Genomic DNA, 22700 nt, shown 5'->3' with positions numbered 1-22700 from the left:
ATTGTGTATTAATGAAAGATCTAAAAACAAAAAATCTAAATAATGGAAGGACTACAGACTTACTAGTGTTTGATTGTGATTCTTCCCTCTAGTTGGTCGGCGATGTCCCTGATATAGCTCCAGTGGATATCCTTGGGCATTCTCTTTTTGACATTAGTTTCGAAATCATAGAGATGTCTAATGTTGGTGAATTTGAGTTTGCTTCTCTTGATACCCAAAACGGCAGCAGTGTTGACAATCTTATGAATATCATCGTCGCTTAGTAAATTGAATGAGTCGCAGTTTTTGAATGGCAGCAAAATCTCGGTTTTAGTCTCAATAAACTGGACAGCTCTAACTGCTAACCTAGCAGCCCTTGTTCTGTCAATTGGGGAAGGCATTCCACCTTGTTGAACATGTCCAGGAATCGCAGTTTTGGCCTCGAATCTGTGGCTGCTTTCACTATTAATGATACTAGCCAAAACGTTTGTTGTTAAAACCTTTGATGCGTTGGCCGATTTCAAAATCAATTTCCCAGATTTGGACTTGCCTTCTGAATTAATGAAAATTTGTTTCAACGAATTTATATCCATTTCTAGTTGATCCAATGAAATTCCTTCTTCTGGAACATAGGAAATTTGGGCACCACATGCCAATGCTGCCGATGTGGCAATATAACCTGAATTTCCTCCTTGAACTTCAATAACAAAAACTCTATTTCTCGATGCTGAAGCGCTCTGTTTGATGGTATCACAGTACTCGACTAATGAATTTAGACATGTATCTGTTCCAAGAGAATGTTCTGTTCCAGGAACATTGTTTGAAATTGTTGCAGGAATTAGAATAATTGGGATTCTGAAGGCAGGATAGTTGACTCTATTACGTTCCAACTGGTGTAATGATGTGTATGCTTCAAAACCACCAACGATGATCAAACCATCAATTTTATATTTGGTGAAATAATAGGCTATCAAACCAATATCGCTCTCTTCAGGAACTGTTCTATTTGTACCCAATTCCGATCCACCAGCGTTATTCCAGTTGATGATTTCTAGCCAATTTAAAGGTTTAATTGATTCATGCCTTGTCAATCCGGTGAAACCATTATAGATTCCAAATGGTTTGTGACCTCTTGACATACAATAAGTGGCCATTGAGTAGGTTGCACTATTCATTCCACCTGCCGGAGCACCAACATTGATAATCGCGATATTTAAACGTTTTTCTAAAGGCAAAGATGGGTTGTTGTGATCAGCAGAGTTCATTGCCATGAAATTGTGTAAATGCTCAACAAATTCTGAGTCTCTCAATTGCATTGCTTTTTTGAAATCTTTATTATTAATTGCTTCAGCAACGGATTTAGTCAATTTAACGGCATTAACTAGAGGTCTTCTGATAATTTTATTTTCTTCAATTGCAATCATTGGAGATGGAGTATCTGGTGTGCACTGTAAAACAGCTTCAATCGCTTCAAAGCCTTGCAACGTTGCTAGAATTCTGTCGTAAGCAACAGCTGTACCACCTCTTTGAACATGACCTAAAGTTGTGATTCTTGTATCTAGACCTAGTTTTTCAACTAGGATATCTTTGACTTCAGTGCAGGTGATTGGTTTTAGATCAGAAGTTATAGCACCTTCTGCCACTAAAACAATTGTTGTTCTTTTGCCTCTTTTTCTATGTTTGGCAACAATTTCAGTCATTTGTTCATGCCATTCTTTTGAAGAAGCTGGTTTTTCAGGGATTAGAATATAGTCAGCGGTTGTTGCAATACCTGCCATTAAGGCTAACCAACCACAGTGTCTGCCCATTACTTCTATAACAAAAGCCCTTGAATGGGAGTTTGCAGTCGCATCGATATAATCGATTGCTTGACAGATTCGTGCCAAAGAGGAATAGGCACCAATGGTTGCATCGGTACTTGACATGTCGTTGTCGATTGAACCGACAGTACCACAGATGTTTAAATATTTAAAGGATTGATGTTGGGATTGAGTGATTTGATTGGACTTTAGTAGAGTTGAAAGTAGCTCAGGCCATTCTGATCTAAAAAGATCAGCACCGGTTAATGAACCATCACCACCACAGACTATTAAAGCATTAATGCCTGCATCGATTAAATTTTTTGCAGCTTTCAACCTGCCTTCTTTAGTTCTGAATTCTTTTGATCTTGCAGTACCAATGTTGGTACCACCTTCACTTAACCAACCTCTAACATCATTCCAGGATAGTTCTTTGATGTAGTCTGAACCACCTTTGACTAGACCTTCGTAACCTTCGTAAATAGCAAAAGGTTTGCAACCTTTGTAAATTGCAGCTCTGACCATTGCTCTAACGTTTGCATTCATACCAGGAGCATCACCACCACTGGTCATTATAGCGATGTTTGAAGGGTTGTTTTTAAAATTGGCAAAGTTTTTGAAAAACTGATTGCTTGGAGTGACAGAGGAAGTAGTTAAAGAGTTTGTGTTGTTAGAGGCGTTGATTAAGAATTTTTCTTTGATTTGTAGTTGATCAATTGATGGTAAAGAAGTTTGAAAAGGGTTTTTAAGACAAGTTAAACCAATTAGATTTGATAAGGGATCAATTATGTATAATTCTATGGGAGCCAAATCATCAGGGACTGCTTGGTAAAGAATTTTATTGTAATGGGAATCGTTGACGAGCGAGTTTTTTACATTGTTATTGAAAATTTTAATTTTTTCATAAATTAGTTCGATTGAGTTAATTTTAAAGACAAAAGAAGATTGCAATGATCTAAAGTCTAAAGTGTTGACATTAAATTTGAAATTGTTATAGTTTTGGACAATTCGATCAGAAGTCAGGTAAATTTGGTTTTTCTCATAGTTTTTGTTGTAGCTTAGGATTATGTCAATGATGTTATATTTGTTAGAGTTGTCATGAAGTTGAATCAAATTATTTGAATTGACAGAAGACAAATGGGTTGTTGAAGATTGAATTGAGTTTTCGCTGGAAGTGTCATTTTTGATTTTAGGTTGATTTGAGGATGGAGAAGAATTTGAACTTGTGTTTTTGATGGACAAACCTAAGATCTGATTGTAGAACTGAATTGAGTGCTTGTAAGCCTGAAAGTCAGAGGTATTAAAGGTCAATAAAGGGCTTGAGCTGATGCTCAAGGAAGGAGAAGAATCTGGCTGTGAAGCCGACTTAGGAGCAGACAATTGAAGAGGCATGAGTTGACACGTAGCCCAAAGATACAGTGGTAGAAGTGTTAAGATGAGTATTCTGTTGAAAAGAAGAAAAGAAGATGGAGTAATTGCAAAGGTATATATTGCAATGGAGCAATTGGGAGGAAGGACATTATGACGATAACAACGGCAGCAGTAGCGAATAGTGCAGCTGATTGGGCAGAGGTGCGCACATCAGGATATACGCTCCATCGTGAGATGCTCCCTGTTGCACACAAGGAACGGAGGCAGCCAGGCACGTGTGTCTTACGTAAGTCGGCCGTCAGCAGACACGTGCTGTGCGCGTGGTGTGCGTCGTCTCCCGATTGGGACACAGATATAATGCTGGTAAACAGCGGCAAACAGAGGTAAACACTGACACAAGACAACAACATGACTGTGGTGGAGCCCTGTTGAGCCTGCCTCTTGCCTGGGCTTGTTTTGCAGGCTTTTTTTATAGTCTCCAAAGTGATAGCACAAGCTTTCTTTCTTGTTTTGGTTTCGATGCTCTATGCACACCGATATAAATACCTCTCCATCCTCAAGAGTCGTTTTTCATGAACCGGATTCAACTATAGTGAAGACCATACTTGTTTATACTGATTTCTCTGACTTTTGCTTTTGACATTGATCTTACTATTATATATTAGGTGACTTTAACTTTCTTATTCCAATGGTGTCAAGTGGATTATCAACTTTTGTTTCTTCGTCTTCGTTGATTTCTATCAATTGCTATGTTTTTCTAGTGATTTTGAATTCACTAACTGCCAATGCAGTTCCTATTCCGGCTGATTTATCAGGCAGTCTAGATGATTCAAGCAGTAATGATAATAAAGCAGATGATAAAGAGGATAAAGAGGATACGAAAATGACAGCAATTGAGTCAGCTGACTCAACCGACTCAGCTGATAACAAGAACAAAGACAGCGCTACAGTCACAATCACAAAAAAGGAAGAAATTGAATCTGAAGCCGAGGATAAGACTCAAAACAAGGAGAATACTGTTTCTGATGCTCCCTCGACCACTGTTTGGTGGACTCCAACTCAAACAGTATGGTGGACCCCTGAGTCATTATTGACTGCCTCCAAATCTGATGCATCAAGTGATAAAAAAGGTTTATACACTACTACAATTCAGGCAGTTGAATTAATAACTTCAAAGGACACAACTATAACGTCTAAATATGAAACTGTGATGACAATTGACGATAATGAAGATGATAGTACATCTGAAAGAGAGACTGATAGTGATAATGATAGTGAATCTGAATCAAAGTCAGAGTCTAAGAGCAAAAGCAACTCAACTTCATCTACTAGTGAATCTTCAGGATCGTCAAATGGATACAGTGGTTTCTTGGTTCAAAAAAACAATAGTATCAACTTCCGAACCAATTTATTGGTTACGTTTTTAATTTCTGTTATTTTCTTGTTTGGTTCCATTTAGTTTTTGGTGAATAATTATATGAGTTTTCTTGGATTAGCAGTAGATTTATTTTTGTGGGCTTAATATTTTTATTTTGTTGTGATTGGGCAATTTTTTCTTTTTTTTTGAATTTAGTTATATATTATAAATAGGCATTTTTTAATTTGGAGCTGGCTTCTTATTAAACATACGGTAACAGTATTGTAAACAAAACATCAACATAAACTTTGGGATTGTTTCAAGTGCAAAGTTGTTGACTGAATTAGGCAGAAACCATTTCGGGCAAAAAAAAAGTTAGAAAACGCGTTCCACTGGCAACGAGAAAAACAAAACAAGAAAAAACGAGAGAAAAAGAGATTTATTATTTAAAATCAGGAAAAAAAGAGAAAATGACAGGAAAACCAAAATAACAATAACAATAACATCAAAATAATAACAGAATAGCATTGCGTGTACATATACCACACATAAACCACACATAAACCACACATAAACTACACATAAACTACACATAAACAATAGAAATTCTAATTCCAAAAGCAAAGTGATTTTGATACCACACAAAGTGTTTCCTAAAATAAATTGAAATCACATCAATGGATCAAAAAGTGGAAGCAGTTTCGAAAGATCAAAACAACGTTAATCACGATACAAGTAGAAAACGTAACAATAACAACACTAATAATAATAATAATAATAATAATAATAATAATAATAATAATAATAATCAAAACATCAATCACCGTACTGATAGTAATAACAATAACAATAACAATCACGATGATAACGAAGAACTATTAAAACAAAAAATATTAAAGAAAATCAAAATACTACAATTATCCAGAAAACTTAAAAGTAACTTGATAAAAGCTTCAGCGTTTAACAGAAGAAAAGTAATTGCTGAGGATGTTAATAGCAATTGCAGTAGCAAAGCAATAGTGCCTAGAAAAGCAGTGTTTAAGATCAATAAAACGCCACCTAGAAAAAAAAAGACAAGAACCATTAGTAGCTCGCCATTGAAGTCATGTATATATGTTTATAATGAAGAACATGATAAAGAAGAAGATATAAATGATGGAAAGAAAGTGAATGGATTTTTACAACAGCTTAAGAATACAAGGAATTCAGATAGTGAAGGTGAAAGAGAAGAGAAAGATAGAAGTACGAAAGATGTTGAAGGAGCAGATTTGTTAATGTATTTGGCAGGAAGTCCATCACCTCGAAAGGAAGTAAGTAGATCATCGTCATCGATTATAACGTCTACACCAATGAGGGAATTTAGTAGGAGATCGAGGGCCAGCTCGCCTAGTTTTTATATAAATTTCAGTCCAGTTTCATTAGAAAAGAAGCCAGGGAAAGTTGGAGAGGATGATAGAGAAAGTAAAAGTGAGAAAGAGAAAAACAGGAAAAAAGAATGATGAGAGAAATGATAATTGTAGAAGGAAATGACGGAGGGAGATCAAGAAGGCCAGTACTAAATAAGGGGAATCAAGAGATATGGTAATATTGATAACATCGATAGTGTTGGTGATATTTTTGGTATTGTTAGGTGAATAGTGTGAAATTGAGATTGTTGGGCGAATACTATGGCGAATAGCGAAAAGCAGAGTGAAATTAAGGAAAGCAGTAAAGCACTAAATTGAGAAGGAAAAGTGCTGTAAACTGAAAGATGAAATGAGAAGTGTGACAATAGAAAGAAGAATAACAAAGCGAAAACCAGTGGGAATGAAAACACATTCTTGATGGTATTTGCAAAACAAAAGGGGACGGAAGCAACAAAAATGCGGGCAGAGCGATGGAACGAGAATCTAGAACAGAAAGGGATTGCAATAACAAAGGGGAACGGGAGCGAAACACGATCAGTGCGGAAAATGAATGTTGAGCAAATGAATGGAGCTTAAGAGAAATATGGCGGTAGTGAGTTGATAGACTTGGTAGTGAATGGGCAGAAAGTGAGAAATCAGGAAGGTATATATAATCGCAGAAAAGACATGGTGGAGTTTAGGAGAGTGATTTTAAATTTTGCACACAATACAAGTTCTGTATTAGTTTTTAGATATTAATACGAAATACCACTATAAGTAAAGAAAGCAAAATGAAGATCCAATTATATGCTATGATAATATTGTCCTTACACGGATTGGCCAACAGTGCTAGCACTGAGGAGGAAGAAGAAGCAGAAGTTGTTACTGTCACCAGATCATCCTCCAGCTCTAATGCAAGAGCCACCAGTGAGAGTGAGGACGAAAGTGAAAGTGAGAGTTCAGTGAGTCCCTCCAGATCATCTGCATCTCCCTCCAGTACTATCAGAGCCGCCAGCAGCAGCGTTGCAGTGGTCGATGAAGAAGAAGACGAAATTGAGTTCCTAACTGGGGCCATTGAAGACGACGAGTACCTCTACGGAAGCATGACCGGTGCTGACGACGAAGACGAAACACAAACCGCTGTGAGCTCGAGTAAAAGCAAAAAGGCAAAGAGCAGCACAGTGGAAGATGACGACGAAAGCAGCAGCAGCTCGAAGAAGAAGAAGAAAAGCAGCTCTGAGGAAACCTCTGCCTCGTCCAATGGATCCGGCTCAGTGAGATGGTTGGGCAAGAGAGTGAACGACCCCAGCAGACCCTTGTCAACAGCTGCGAGCCTCATGATTGGGGGTATGGTGTCTGGAGGTCTTGCTTTGTTGACCTTGTAGGTGGTAGGAACTGCCCTGTATCATTAGTTTTCCATCTTTGTCTTTCTATATCTATATCTATATCTTTAATTTCTATATCTAATTGCACTATTGTTTACCCTCACTGCTTGCTACTGTACAGTGCCTCCCATACCGTTCGCTGTTTACTCTACCGCCACTCCCGCCACAACAACACGAGACGCACACGTGTCGCGCCGGGCATAAACAAACACCTTCATTCTGTTTTTGTTGGTAAACAGCAAAGCGTAAACAAAGCGTAAACAGCGCAGCGTCACGAAGCGTAAACAACGAAGTGTCAACAACAGGAAACGCAGCACAAACAGCCTCTGCTGCCATTTTTGGCCTGATCCCAGAGTTCCATCGCCCTCACTGCTCCTTCTTCCTCTTCTCCTTTCTCAACAGCTCCATATCGCTGAGTCTCATATCATTCCCAGTTTTGATCCCTATCTTCAAATCACCAAATGTGTTTCTGATTTGCCCATTTTGCTGCTTTAGTTTTCTCGTCTTATTGGCTTCTCAAATATTCAGTTACTCAGCTATTTTATTTCACTAATCCCATTATTCCACTTTTTGCCAACTACTTACTCTTTCTGGATTCTTTTGATCTGTTCAATTACTTCTTCTCGTTTCTTCTCTTTTCTTTATTCTAATCATTTTCATTTTTCTTATCATTTTCATCTTCATTTTCATTTTCATTCATCTTCATTTAACCCCATTCAACCTCATTCTTCTTCCCATCTTTCTTATTTCTCCATCTCGTTTTTTCACCAACATGAACGATAACATCCATAACAACATTCTAACTTCTAATTCCCCAAAAATAAGATCAAAGAGATCTGTCTCTAAAATATACTCAAACTCTCCAACTTTCAATAACTCAACTTCCTCCATAAATTCCTCCTCTCATATACCCATCAACCATCTCTCTCAAAATAATTATATTCATAACAACAATAACCATAATTTCCCCAAGCACAAAAGTCATAAACTATTCAAATATTCAAATTCCGTTAACTACCCACACCGCTCAAACATCACCATAAATAATACCATAAATAATACCATAAATAATACCATAAATAATACCATAAATAACACTAATACCAATACCAACACCAATACCAACAATAACTTTCAGATTAACAATATTCAAAACAATAATATCCAGAATAACACCAACATATTGAATTCTATTAATATCCCAAAAAAGAAAAAATCTACCTCAATATTCAGATCAAAATCAGATTTTCATTACAACCCTCTGCGTCCTTCTCATTCAAAGAGATTTCCAACTCTAACCTCTAGCATTGACGACGATGTCAAATACTGGTCTCCCTTCAAACTCAACACAAACAATACCTCCAATAATGATACCGACAACGAAAACAACGACACTGATAATGATGCCGATAATGATGCCGATAACGACTTTTCCAACCACTCTCAAACAAAAATCTCAAACAAAAAATTTCTCTCAAACACTTCAAACACCTCAAACACTTCAAACCTCTCTTCAAATTCTCTTTTCTCCTCTTACTCTCCTCCAAACTCTTCCAACCTCTCTTCCAACGATATTTCACACCTATCCACTAATTCCTCAAACTCTAAATCTTTCCCAAATACCACCATCAAAAATAAACTAATTACCTTATCTGACTCAACTTTAAACTCACTACAAACTTCAACTCCAAATCATCATGCCCAACTTCAACCTCAATCTCAATCTCAATCCACCAAATTCTTTTCCCCAAATTCTTCAATACGGTCCTCTTCTGCTCCAACTATACCCAAAAAATCTTCCTTATCTAACTTCAAATTGTCTTTAAATTTCTCTTCAAACCAATTCCTCATAAACAATACCAATAACAACAACGACAACAACAAAAACAACAACAGCAACAACAACTCTTCTCTCAACCAAATTAACGATTCCTCAATCCCTTCCAAATCCTATAAATTCGTTAAACCCTTACAAACTGCCTTCATCTCTTCTGGCCTCCTATCAAAAAAATCAAGCAAAATTCGCAACTTGAACTTAAATACCCCAGAATCTCCCTTCACCTTTAAAAATAAGCATAAATTCAAAAATAAAAACTTTAGAAACCTATTCACCTCTATTTCTTCCTCTTCCTCCAACAACTCCACTACCGCCAATACCACCAACACAAATAGCCCTTATCCAAATAAATTTTCAAAAAAAATACCTGATACCCCCTGTAAAAAGCCTCTCTCGCCCTTAAAATTTCAAAATATTCAATCAAAAAAATCAAAATTATCAACCTCAATCTTCAATTCCTCAAACCACGACATAGAAAATCAATTAGAAATTGAAAACCAAAATGATCTTGACAACATTGACATTGAAATGGATTTTGACACCGAAATACCTGACAACTCTTCAATCAACGAAATTATAAACAAATCTTCCAAGAAAAAGTCTTCTAGATTTATTAACTTCTCCAACCCAAGTAACTCCTCACTATCCTCCTCCTCTTCAACAACCTCCCCTTCAAACAGTCCAACGATAAATTCAAAGCTGAAAATTTTATTCCGTCAACCGATCCGCTCTTCAATTTTATCAACTTCAAATCAAATCAAAAAGTCCCCTTTATCAAAACAACCGTTTGCAAACCTCTCTAACGAACCTTTTTCAAGGCATCATAACAGAACTTCAAGCTCCATAAGACTAGTAGCTAAATTCAACCAATCAAATTCCTCCTCCTCTTCTTTAAATATAAACAACGATAATATCGACATTGATACAAACTCTTCCAATTCTCCCCAAACTTTTTTAAGACACCAAATCTCCAACTCAACCATAAGGCAAGTCAATTCAAATAACAACAACCTCTACAACAACAACCACTCAACCTCTGCAAGCAGTTTATTAAAAAGCAATAGGCAGTCCATAGTTTATAACAATTTTCAAAATGACATCAAAAATGTAAAACCTGTTCATCGAAATTTGATTAAAAAATTACATGAAGTTAATGACATCAAGGATATATCTGATTTTAACATCAATCAATTTGACCTGAATAACTACAACTATAATTATAACAAAGATACTAATGAAAATTCAATTAGAAGCCTAATGGGAACTCCTCAGAAATTATCATCCTTTGACACTGATATTAATAACTCTGAAAAATTTTTTAATCAAAAAATTGAAAAAAACGAAAATTTTAAATCTAGATCCACCAAAGAAGATATATTCTCTTTTAATAATACCCATTGGCTGGCTCCCAAGACTCCTGTTGAAATGTACTTACAGCCTTCAGCCTCAAGCTCTTTGACCGGGAGTATTAATAACATGAATTCCAAACTCAATAATACCAATACTAATATCAATTCACTTAATATCAAAATAGACAATAACAATAAATCTGAAAATGTTTATGTTTATCAAGTAACTCCTAATAACTCGGCCACTAATCTTAACACCGAAACTCCTCCAAAATGCGAAACCTATGATTGCTCCTCAATCATTAATAATGATAATGACTCCTTTTATGAATTCTCTTTTACTCATAAGTCTACACTAATGGATGATTTTCTCATGGCAAAGTACTCCAATAATGTTAGAATAATCGGTCAGGGAGAATTTTCTATAGTGTATGAAATTGGATACAAAAATTTCAAATACGCTGTCAAAAGAAGTAAATATCCTTCATCAAAAATTTTTAGAAAAAGATATCAAAATCAGTCCAATGAAAATGACAAAGTGGCTTTTATTTTTAGTAATTCTCTTGAAGAAGATTTTTCAATGAATATTGTTTCAAATAATAAAAAATTAATCAACTTTAATCCTAATGAAGAAATCGAAATTTTAAATTTGATTAAAAAAAATAAAAATAAAATTTCCGGGTCTGACTACTTGCTAAATTATATAACAAATTTCAACTTTAATAATTTCAACTACATAATTACAGAGTATTGTGAAAATGGTTCATTAGACAAATTTTTATTAAAAAGTGGAAGTAATGAAAAATTGGATGAGTTTAGAATTTGGAAAATTTTAATTGAGGTTTTGGCAGGCTTGAATTTTTTGCATTCAAACAACATATTGCATTTAGATATTAAACCTGCAAACATTTTTATTAATTTTGAAGGCTGGCTTAAAATTGGAGATTTTGGATTATCAACAAAATTAGATAACGAATTTATTGATAACAATAAAAGAAGCATTATTAGATCTTCATTTGAGAAAGAAGGCGATCGTGAATATATTGCCCCTGAAATATTGTTAAAGTCTGAGTATGGGAAACCAGCAGATATATTCTCATTGGGATTAATGATGGTAGAAATTGCAGCTAATATTTATTTACCAGATAACGGTTTAAGTTGGCAAAAACTAAGGTCGGGAGACTTGTCAGATGCTGGAAACTTGAGTAGTAGAGATTTAAACTTGAATTCATTAAAAGTCTCTAGTACAATGTCAACAACTCCAACTTCAAAATCTTACAACTCTCGAGGTGGTAGTTCACATCTAACATTAACCAACATGACCAACATAACAGCAGATTCTTCAATTAATTTATTTTCTTCTTTAAACGACGTATTAGAAAGGGGAAGTAAGAACTTTGGTATGGGAATGGGCTCGATTGTTGACAAGCAACTAAATAATTTTATTAAAGATGGAGAAACTCTTGATTTAATCGTTCATTGGATGATTGAGCCAAACCCTACAAACAGGCCATCGACTGAAGAATTATTAAACCTCTATGAATTACAATACATTGAACTAAGAAGAAAAGCAGGAGCAATAGTTTATGAAGGCGAATATGGACCAAAGTTTGATTTGGAACAAATTAATGACGATGAAGTAATTGGAGAGGAAAATGATAATAATGACTGTAATAATGGTAGTCGAAGAAGATCCAAGATTTATTTTAAAGACTCAAGTTACAACGATATATTGAAAACTCAAAAACTGCAGTCAATCAAGAAATCAAACAGCAATACTGAAAGTAATATCTATGAAAACAATATTCTAGATATCTATGAATACTTGAAAAATTTCAAAAGTGTGAAGAATTATTACTATATTGAAAAATTTAACTTGAATGGCTCTCTTAGTAAGAACTTGAGCAATCAACTAGTCACCATCGACAGTAATGATAGCTACAAAAATGGAGCAATTAAAAATGAAATAATAATTAATAACAACTCCAATAATGGAGATATATCATATGCTGATATGACATATAATTACGACTTTTCGAATTAAGCCATATTGGTACACTTTGAATTCACAAACAAAACTATTGTATTTTATTTTCTGGTATATTAATGGTCTAAATTTATTTTTATTTTTATTTTTATTTTTGTTTTTGTTTTTGTTTTTAATTTTTGAGTTTTTCATGTACTTTTTTTGATAATTTTATTTCTTTTCAATATCTTATTATGTATTTTTGGATATTCTTTAATTTGTCTGCTGATGTTTTAAAATTCTTTTTGTTAATACCTATTCTTATTTTAAAATCTTCTTCTATTGGATCATTTTTGTACTTATATTTTATCAATTTGTTTCTTTCCTTTCAATAACTCACATTGTATTTTATGACATTCAGAATTTCCACTTCACTGGAGCTCCATGTAAGAGGACGCAATCTCTGTTGTGACCTTCGATAACCGGTTTCCGGCCGTTCGTTACGGGCTAATACACCTTCGAGCATTCGTTCTAGTCGTTCAAATCCGGATACAACATTCGATTCAATTAACTCAACTCTTTGATTTAATTCATTGATTTTGGAACCCATTAGTGGAGTATCAAGTTCTCTTTCGTTATCACTATCAGTGTTCTTGACTTGGATGCTGTCAGGTTGACAGTCGTCGAAGGAAGGATAGAGATTTCTTCTAGTGCTCATGACTTAGTAGACTTCTTTTTCCTTTTCCTCTTGTTTTATTTTATTTCTATCTAGCTATTTAGTGATCATATTTATATTGTTTAGATTGCAATCTTCATCAAGGTATTTGTGAATTAAATGTTTTTTACGGAAACACAATTTTTGTTTCAGAAGTGGTTAAGTCTTGTGTATTTGGTTTGTGGCAACGGACAATAATTGCTTCACGAACGTCCGAATTCGGATTGTGTTTTTCGACCACACATCGTGCAACAGCCTACGGTTGTGTTTCTTTAAAGCTTATGTAAGCAAGCGTGAGATTACGCTATTACTGCTTTTCAGGTTATTTTCAATTAGTCATTTTCCACTTTCAACTTAAGAATCATCAGCTTGAACAGGTTGGTTAAACAAAACAAGTGTGTTTTGGGTTCTTTGGCGTATTTATATATGTTGCAAATTGCCAAATTTTCTTCAATTCGTTTCAAAAACTCATTATCTTTATCTCTTTCAGCTTGTCCCTCAAAACCCCGTTTTTTCTCTTTTGCTTCTATTAGAATGTCCTCAAAAGTTGTTCAGCCTACCTGGTACAAGCCAGATTCTTCAAAGATAAATGGAGATAAACCTGTTTTAAAGTTGTATAACTCGCTCACAAGATCAAAAGATGAATTTATCCCAGTTGACCAAAAAAGAAACCAAATAACCTGGTATTCTTGTGGCCCTACTGTTTATGATTCTTCTCATATGGGCCATGCGAGAAATTACGTAACAATTGATATAAATAGAAGAATCTTGTCAAATTTTTTCAATTACGATATCAAGTTTGTTCAAAATGTTACTGATATTGATGACAAAATTATAACAAGAGCAAGACAAAATTTTCTTTTTCAATCTCATGTTATTGAAAAATTCAACACCATTGACGATACCCTAATTAAGCTATCTTTGGACTCAATTCAATCATACATTGTAAAGAATATTAACAAACTAGTCAATAAAGATTTGTCTTTGGAAAGTCCAGAAAACAATTTCTCAAATTTTTTAACTTGGTTAGATTCAATCAATGTAGCAGAATTTACATTGAAGTCTGAAAAATTTCCAATGTATATAAAACAAATAAAATTGGCTATTTATTCTATTAAAGAATTTAAAAACTTGCCGATATCCGAATTTTCAGAAAATCTAAAAGATATAGTTTCTCCAATATTGGATTCAAAATATGGCTCAACTGTATCAGATCCAGATTTATTTAGACAATTACCGGCTTATTGGGAGAACCAATTTGATCAAGACATGACTAAATTAAACGTTTTGCCTCCAACTGTGAAAACCAGGGTATCTGAATATGTTCCCCAAATCGTTGATTTTGTTAGCAAAATTATTGATAAAGGCTACGGTTATGCAACTTCTGACGGTTCAGTTTATTTTGATACTGCTAGGTTTGACTCTTCACCAAACCATGACTATGCTAAATTGCAACCATGGAATAAAGGTAAATTGGATTTGATTGAAGATGGTGAAGGTTCTTTATCTGTTTCAAATACCACAGGTAAAAAATCACCAAACGATTTTGCCCTTTGGAAAGCTTCAAAGCCAGGAGAACCATTTTGGTCTTCTCCTTGGGGTCAAGGTAGACCAGGCTGGCATATTGAATGTTCTGTCATGGCTTCCGATATTTTAGGTTCTAACATTGATATTCATTCAGGAGGTATTGATTTGGCATTTCCTCATCATGATAATGAATTGGCACAATCTGAGGCTTGCTTTGACTGCAAGCAGTGGATCAATTATTTTTTGCACACTGGTCATTTGCACATCGAGGGGCAAAAAATGAGTAAATCTTTGAAAAATTTTATCACTATTGATGAAGCACTAAAATCTCATTCATCAAAGCAATTAAGATTAGCATTTGCAATGTGCCAATGGAACAATCAATTAGATTTTAAAACAAGTTTGTTGGCAGAAGTTGAAAGTGTTGAAAAAAATCTTGATAAATTCTTCACAAACATAAGATCTCATAATAATGAATATTTAGCTAAAGTATCCAAGGGAGAAATAGTTTCCGAGACTTTGAGGGATGATGATAAAATTCTTTTTGGTGAATTGGAGAAAACCAAACTAAAGATATACGAACAGTTTTGTGATAATTTATCAACTCCATTAGTGATTAGATCTATTGTTGAATTGGTCACAATAACCAATAATTATTTATCCATTTATAAACATGATTTTAGAATTAGGATTCTTTTGGAAATTACAAGATATATTACCAAAATTTTAGATATAATTGGTTTTGAAACTCGAAAGGACCAATTAGGGTGGGAAGATATATCTTTATCTTTATCTACTTTGAATAACTCAGCTTCTTCTCAAGAAGAATATGTTTTGCCATTTATTCAACTAATCAATGATATTCGTGATGAAATTAGAACTATAGGAATTGAATCAAAACACTCGAGATTGCTTGATTTATCTGACAGAATTCGTGATAAAGATTTATTGAATTTAGGGATTGGTTTAGATGATAGAAATGGACAAAAAGCATTAATCAAATTTTTATCAAGCAATGAGAAAAGAGATTTAATAAAGTTACGTGATGAAAAAGAAAAAGTTCAACAAGAAAAATTAAATAAAAAGTTAGCCCAGTTAAAGTTAAAAGAAGAGCAAGAGAAAATAAAAAGAAACAAAGAAAAGGTAAATCCTATTGAGTTATTTAAAAGCGAAGAAATGAGAATTAAATATAGTGAGTGGGACAATGATGGAATTCCCACAAAAACCCAAGAAGGAGTGGAGATTACTAAAAGCGCAAGAAAAAAACTAATCAAGCAATGGCAACAACAGAAAAAATTATATGAAAATTATTTAAAGCTGCAGTAGAAATGAAAGAATCAAATATTAATTGAATTTCACTTAACAGAATATAAATGAGCATTATATTTTTTATAGATATTTTTAATACATTCATCAAACTGAAATTTTTTTGTTTTTGTTTTTGTTTTAATTCTTAATATTTTGAATTTTTCAAAATATCAAAAACAACAACATTTTAAAAGGATGTTTTCTAATCTCATGAATAAATATAATTATCGACTTGAAAACTTAATATAAATGATTTATCAGATAAGACACAGGATTAATGCTAAAGCACTGCATTAATCTCATGACAGATAAGTGAAAATAAACAAGCACTGGATAAGCTTCTTAAAAATTGTGTTTCTAATGAAAATTTTAGTCATAGAGTTTTTTTGAGGTAATACTTCGAGTTAAAAAAAGCCTGATTTGTTTTTTGGTGAGCTTTTGATGTTCAAATTCATCCCTGAATAAGAAGCAGATCGTCTTAATTTTATAGTGGCTTCATTTTCAGGAATATGCTCCAAAACATTATTAAATTTATTATTCCTTAATGGTACCAGGTGTTTTCTGCTAATAAGCAACAGCTGAGATCTTGATCGTGTTTTTTTGAAAGTGTTCATGTATCCACTAGTGGTTGAAGGCTTGGGTTTATTTGGATTTTTTTCGATGAGAAACTGCAATGAATTAAGCCAAACGTTATATCGCTCTTTTGATGGACAGGATATTTTGATTTCTAGATAGCCTGAATATATTACGATGCTCCTATGGTAAAGACCTGGTGGCAATGGATTATTGTCTTCCACACTCTCCACACCAGAGATTGCTATTGCCTTTACTCTTGTATTTGTTGGATCATCACAAATAGGATTACCATCAGACCAATAAAGTGTCAATGTGTATGGATGAACCCAGAAGAAACGCTTGTGACGATTCTCAGAGATGACAGATAATGGACCAAGGGTTCTGTAATACTTATAAAGGAATTCACCAATCACTGTTTGTGTGATAGAACCAATGTTTGACTCTAAACTGACAACACTTTCATTGTTCATTGTGGCCAATAATGAACGAGCTTCTTCGGGTCCTAAGTGTGAATTGTGCTTTATGTTTTTAGGTAGTGAAATTCCACTAGCTATGGTTATTGAATCGTCATTATTCAAAACAGTTTTTAAATCATCTACACTGTCATTAAATTCCAATAATTCAACCCTCTCATTGTTAGTATTTTTTACGGGAAGTGGAATGGGATCAATTTTCTGAGCATTATCAGCAGAATCGTTTCTTCCATTGAGTATTATCTCAAGTAAATTTTCAGATTTCAGATTTTTTAAATTGCTATTTTCAAAGGATGCTGAGAATGCATCTAAAGCCTCCAAATCTGATTCAGTTGAGGTTTTTGATAATTGGCTATTTTTACTTATATCGCTACCAACAATGTTTTCGGAACTTCCATATTTCAACTCTAGAAAAGTTTTCTCTTTTAGTAAACTTTTGTATTTTTGCGAAAGCCTGGAATAATCATCTTCTAGTCTAATGAAATTTTTTGTTAGCAAGTCAAAATCAGAATCTGCTTTAAAGCTTTCAAATTTATTTGATAGCTCCTTGATTTCAGTTTCAAGTTGTTTATTTTTGATTGATAAGGTGTTTTTTTCGCAGTTGGATGCAATCAATTCAGAATTTAGACCTTTATTTTGGTTTTTTAAAGTGACATTTCTCAGAAATAAAGAGTTAAATCTTGTTGTTAATTCCTTTAAATCCTTTGATAGCTTATCTTTTTCTTCAATAATCAAAGATTTTGAGTTTAGCAATTGATCATATTCACTTGAAATTGTGTCAAGTTTTTTTTCTAAGCTTTTAATATTTGCTTTCAAGTGAGAATTTTCATTGTCAAGTAATTTGGAAGTCATTTTTAAAGATTTTCTGTTTATATCGCTGAGATCTTTAGCGTTCAAGTTAGAAATATTGTCGCTATTATCAATATGATTTATTTTATCAATATCATTATTGTTTTGGTTATTATTGCTATCGTCAGATTTTAGGATAGATGAATTATTTATGATGTTGGATTCAATTATGTATTTATTTTCGCCAATATATTCACTATCATTAGTTGATTTAAATGATTCATTATCAGATAAAAGCATTTCATCATCTAGATTTCTAGGGGTATTTAAATTTTTAAGCTGTACTTGAAATTGATACTGAATTTGTTTTAATTGGTTATAATCAATTGAATTTAATAAAATTAGGTTGTTTTGATGAATATAATTTTCTACTAAACTTTCAGTAAATTCTTGATCGTTTTGATAATAGTTTAATTTTTTATTTAATTTTTGAATTTCGTTATTTTTCAGATTAAGTTGTTGAGATAGTTTTAAGACGTTTTTTTCTAGGTCTATTATCGCAATGTTAATTGACTCCTTTTCAATTCTTTTTAAATTTTGAAGATCTTCAATTTTCACATTTAAATTTTGATTCTCAATATTTAATGCAATATATTTTTTGTTTAACTCATCGTAGTTATTGGTTGTATTTGACTTATAATTGTTAAATTGAGAGTTTAATAGAATATAAGAATCTTGAGATATTGATAATTCAGAAGTTAATTTGTCAATTGTGGTGTTTAAATTTAAAATTTTTAGGTTTAGATTATTGTTTGAATTTGTTAAATCTCGAATTTTGCAGGAAAAATCAGTTTCATTTATCTTTTTTAGTTCTTTAACTTCTTTTTTCAAGGAGTTGATTTTTTTTAAATTTTTAAAATTATCAACCTGCAATTTTCTAGATTCAATAGCTAAATTTTTCGATAGGGCTAAAGTAAAGTTCAAATCCTTGTTTATGTCTATTGTCTTAGAGTTAGATACTAGCAGCAGTACATTTTGATTTTGATTTTGATTTTGATTTGAATTTGGGAAAAGATTTGACTTATGAACAATAGACTGGTTTGCAGTTGTTGTTGAATTTATGGAGTAGGTAGAGATACCTGAAAAATTTGATGACGTTGTTGAAAAACGAATACTTGAATCTAGAGTTGCACTTGAGTCACTCAAAGAACTAAAATTGTATTTTTGATTAATTTTTCTACTGAACAGAGACATTTAGAAAGTAAGATATCAATAAATTATTCTTGGAGATATAAAAGAAGTGTATCGAACAAAAGAAAAACAAAAACGAAAAAATAAGAAAGTAAAACTAATTGCTGAACTAGATCTCTCAAAAATCTAGATGCTAACTAGTAACAAAAAAAAAGGACAGAGATTGTGTGATGAATCTTATAATACCAAAGGATAAACAGATGAGAAAAAAAAATTGAATCATATTGTAAAAATAAGTATCTGAGACTTCAATGGTTACAAAAAATATTCAGCAAAGTCACTTTAATTAAACTACCAAGTAGGTGTTTGGCTGTTTTCAAATAACAACAATCCGGCAAAAACCGTTGCAGTCTCACATATCACCGGACAAATTTCACAATCAAAACAAGGTTCGAAATTCACCGCTAAACAATAGAAACGCGGATCCGTCATCTGCACACACACGCATTGATAGGTGTGTATCAGTTTTTGATCTCAATGAGTAAAAGTGAGCATGGTAATTTTTGCATGGTCACATGCTCAAAATGTCCCATTTTCCGGTCAGAAACAAGACAATTTCAAGATATGCCTTTTGCTGCTCCTTCCAGAATCTTGGAGGGAGCTTGAAGTGACAAAACAACTGGATAGCGACGACATTCAAAATGGGTCTATTGTCCATCATCAGAAAGCAAAAGCTTAAAGATAAGGAGATTCGAATCTTGATGCTGTATGTTGTTTTGCTTCGGTTACATAGTGCAATGTGGGTAGAGAGAATTGAGAGACTAACAAACTGGGGTTGTACTGTAGAGGCCTCGACAATGCTGGCAAAACTACAATTGTGAAGAAGCTTTTGAACCAAAACATTTCAGAGATATCTCCTACAATGGGATTCCAGATCGACACATTGGAATATATTGATCCAGACTCAAAAGACAGCTTCAGGTTGAATGTTTGGGATGTTGGGGGCCAGTCGACGCTCAGGCCCTTTTGGTTTAACTACTTTGAGAAAACAGACTCGTTGATTTGGGTTGTGGATATTCTATCAATGGAAAGGATGCAGGAGAATTTTGTTGAGTTCGAGAAGGTATTGAAGGAAGACAGATTGATTGGGTCGAACTTGTTGATCTTGGTAAACAAAACTGATTTGCTAGAGGGAAACGACAGCAGTAGAGTGGACGAGATATGCCATCTAATTGAGGAGTCGTTGCAGTTGAAACAGATTAAAAACCACAACTACAAGCTACTACCATGTTCAGCCTACACTGGTGCTAATATCGAAGAGGGAATCAAGTGGATAGTGGACGAAATCAAAGAGAGATTGTATCTCTACCACTAAACCACCTTCATGAAGCACCAAAAGCACCTTCCCTCAAAGAGAGCGCGTCAAAATTACCGGAAACAGAAACTCTGCTTTCAATCACACCAATCACCTGACTTTTCAGTCTCAAATGCCGAGAGGTCTCACGTGCCCGGTTTCTTTTGTTACAATTTTTGTTCACTCCTCACTCTTTTTGACTGTTGAAGACCTAGGGCTTTATTAGACAGAAAGTTCAATAATTCAATCTCATAATCATTTATGGAATCTGAGCAGACTACTTCAAAAAAAAGAGCCAATTTCAATGCTCGAACTGCTCCGGCGTTGGTTGAACCATTAAATGCCAATGACCAAGCTCCGAAAAGGCAAAAGATCCATCACCTTTGCAATCAGAATGACAAAATAAAAACTATCGTTCCAAATAAAGGCCAGGGTCATGAAGTTGAAAGTGTTGAAGCCCAATTTTCTGAAACTGAAGATGTGGAGCTTCAAACTGCTGAAGCCGAGAGTCCTGAAGCTAGGAGAGCTGATTTAAATCATTCTAACAATGACAGGGCAAATGACAATCAGGAAATAAAAATTCATACTGAACGAACTCCAATTGATCAAAACAATAAACCTGTGGATGTTACTAGTGAGATACACACCAAGGTAAACTCTAGCTCCCATACCAACCAGATTGATGAAAGAAAGAATAAAAAGAATTCAAATAATGACAAAGATGATGAAAACCATTATAAAAAACCCTTGAACATTCGAGCTTTGTTGAAATCAAAAATGGCAACCTCGATAATCGACAAATATAACTCATCCTCTTTTTTCAATCTACCTCCAATCTCACAAGCTCAAGCTCAATTGGGTGGTTTGCCCTTACCATTAATTGCTCCATCTGGCTTACCTCCTAACTTGCAATTAAACATCAATACAATTCCAATTCTAGATAATCTATCAACTCAAATTCTTCGTGTAATCATTTCGACTTCCTTTTTTAAGCTTTTGGAAATCGTTTTTAAAAAGGAAACCACGCCTTTAGGTGCAACATTTATTGATTTATCCCGGTTGTTTGATTTAATTAAAACAATTTACTCTCAAAGCAATCCCTTTTTAACTGTTCATGATGTCTTGCCCGGATTTTGGAAGCCTGGAAATGTCGCACCCTCCATTTTAAGAGGTAAAGAAGATATCATTGAAACTGCTCTAAGAAAATCAAATATTGCAACTTTTATCTGTTGCACTTTGGGAATGATGGATACAGTTTCATTAAGTGATTTGGATGAAAACTTTTTAAACGTCTTCTGCCCTGCTTCTAATGCAGTGACTCTAGATACAAAACTATCCAATCCCTTGTCAAACCAATCACAAGATGATATCATTGCAACTGCAAATACTACTGGTGTTGGTGGTTCTGGGAAATTACTAAAATCTCAATCTGTTCTTTTTCTAGAGTTGAAAACACAGGTTTATATTGCTGCCTTATCAGAAGTTGAGAAACCGAAAATCGAAATCGCCGAGGATATCTTTTCCTCTAACATTGACCATCTTTTAATTAAAAGAAGAGGTTCCGTTAATACTTTAACTCCTGCTGAAACTGATTTTGTCAATAGATGTAGTTCCCGTAAAGAAAGCTTGTTGAAAGAAGAAAATTTGGAAATTTTGGCCAAAAAGTACGAGTATTTTCAATTTGTCAAGGAATTGATTGAATATATTAAAAAAAATCTTGGATTTATCATTTATGGCAGAAGAGGAAGAAAGTATGCGCTTGAGCTAGATGACAATCCCACAAACTCCAATCTCAAAATCTTAGACTTGCAAAGTAATTTCTCAAATTCAAAAAGTGAAAAAAACTTTGACGGTTCTTTACTGCAAGGATTTAATCAATCTNATGAACTGGCCACCCAGCCATCCAAAACTTCAAAGATTTTGGACTCTCCAAGTATTGAATTGGAATCAATTTCAAAAAATTTAACCGACAATTTTTCTTCTAGTTNAATTGATAATGATGTTGATATTAACTTAGAGTCTTCAAATAAAGAGCAACCACACAACCAAACAGTGCTTCAAGATCAAAGTAAGCTATCGAATCAAAACAATATAGATAAAGTGTCAGGAAGTGAAAATGGTTCTCATGACTTTTCCACTGCGTTAATTGAAACTTCAAATCAAGCAAAGATTTCCGATTTCAATCACAACCAGTCTACCTCTCGTAAATCTCTGCAATTCACAAATAACCCCATTGAGGCATCTCACTTTTCCATTTCTAGTTCATCAAACAATAATTCTGCATCATTTAATGCGCCTTATAACTTATCTTTGCTTTCAGATGTTTCTAGTTCTATTCC

At 33.8% G+C, this 22700-nt stretch overlaps 9 protein-coding genes across 9 annotated transcripts; 6 read left to right on the top strand and 3 right to left on the bottom strand.

Annotated features, from left to right (window-relative positions):
- Window positions 1-62: 62 nt before the first annotated feature.
- On the bottom strand, window positions 63-2351 carry PFK2 (6-phosphofructokinase subunit beta; the record flags this gene model as incomplete). Its single annotated transcript, XM_020194463.1, has 1 exon — window positions 63-2351. The coding sequence occupies one exon, from the start codon at window positions 2349-2351 to the stop codon at window positions 63-65; it is 2289 nt and encodes a 762-aa protein (XP_020048044.1).
- A 1486-nt stretch (window positions 2352-3837) lies between these two features.
- On the top strand, window positions 3838-4608 carry ASCRUDRAFT_80150 (uncharacterized protein; the record flags this gene model as incomplete). Its single annotated transcript, XM_020194462.1, has 1 exon — window positions 3838-4608. One exon carries the CDS (start codon window positions 3838-3840, stop codon window positions 4606-4608), a length of 771 nt encoding a protein of 256 aa, XP_020048043.1.
- A 575-nt stretch (window positions 4609-5183) lies between these two features.
- ASCRUDRAFT_69472 (uncharacterized protein) lies at window positions 5184-6005 on the top strand (the record flags this gene model as incomplete). Its single annotated transcript, XM_020191676.1, has 1 exon — window positions 5184-6005. The coding sequence occupies one exon, from the start codon at window positions 5184-5186 to the stop codon at window positions 6003-6005; it is 822 nt and encodes a 273-aa protein (XP_020048042.1).
- Window positions 6006-6682: 677 nt separating this feature from the next.
- Window positions 6683-7276, top strand: ASCRUDRAFT_69471 (uncharacterized protein; the record flags this gene model as incomplete). Its single annotated transcript, XM_020191675.1, has 1 exon — window positions 6683-7276. One exon carries the CDS (start codon window positions 6683-6685, stop codon window positions 7274-7276), a length of 594 nt encoding a protein of 197 aa, XP_020048041.1.
- Window positions 7277-11201: 3925 nt separating this feature from the next.
- Window positions 11202-12077, top strand: ASCRUDRAFT_21768 (kinase-like protein; the record flags this gene model as incomplete). Its single annotated transcript, XM_020189706.1, has 1 exon — window positions 11202-12077. A coding segment is annotated over one exon (876 nt), but the record flags the coding sequence as incomplete, so codon positions are not given.
- Window positions 12078-12621: 544 nt separating this feature from the next.
- ASCRUDRAFT_75025 (uncharacterized protein) lies at window positions 12622-13174 on the bottom strand. The gene has a single exon (XM_020192904.1). The coding sequence runs from the start codon at window positions 13144-13146 to the stop codon at window positions 12817-12819; it is 330 nt and encodes a 109-aa protein (XP_020048039.1). The 5' UTR covers window positions 13147-13174; the 3' UTR covers window positions 12622-12816.
- Window positions 13175-13677: 503 nt separating this feature from the next.
- CRS1 (cysteine--tRNA ligase) lies at window positions 13678-15996 on the top strand (the record flags this gene model as incomplete). Its single annotated transcript, XM_020194461.1, has 2 exons — window positions 13678-15827; window positions 15864-15996. The coding sequence occupies 2 exons, from the start codon at window positions 13678-13680 to the stop codon at window positions 15994-15996; spliced, it is 2283 nt and encodes a 760-aa protein (XP_020048038.1).
- A 193-nt stretch (window positions 15997-16189) lies between these two features.
- On the bottom strand, window positions 16190-19177 carry ASCRUDRAFT_75021 (uncharacterized protein). The gene has a single exon (XM_020192903.1). It carries the CDS (start codon window positions 19068-19070, stop codon window positions 16383-16385), a length of 2688 nt encoding a protein of 895 aa, XP_020048037.1. The 5' UTR covers window positions 19071-19177; the 3' UTR covers window positions 16190-16382.
- Window positions 19178-19658: 481 nt separating this feature from the next.
- Window positions 19659-20502, top strand: ASCRUDRAFT_137684 (GTP-binding protein). Its single transcript, XM_020189125.1, has 2 exons — window positions 19659-19773; window positions 19854-20502. The coding sequence occupies exons 1-2, from the start codon at window positions 19709-19711 to the stop codon at window positions 20380-20382; spliced, it is 594 nt and encodes a 197-aa protein (XP_020048036.1). The 5' UTR covers window positions 19659-19708; the 3' UTR covers window positions 20383-20502.
- The last annotated feature ends 2198 nt before the right edge of the window (window positions 20503-22700 follow it).

This window comes from Ascoidea rubescens (assembly GCF_001661345.1).
Source record: "Ascoidea rubescens DSM 1968 unplaced genomic scaffold ASCRUscaffold_4, whole genome shotgun sequence".
Lineage (NCBI taxonomy): Eukaryota > Fungi > Ascomycota > Saccharomycetes > Ascoideales > Ascoideaceae > Ascoidea > Ascoidea rubescens.
The sequence above is the reverse complement of the archived record's forward strand: the minus strand, read 5'-3'. Positions and strand labels throughout refer to the sequence as shown.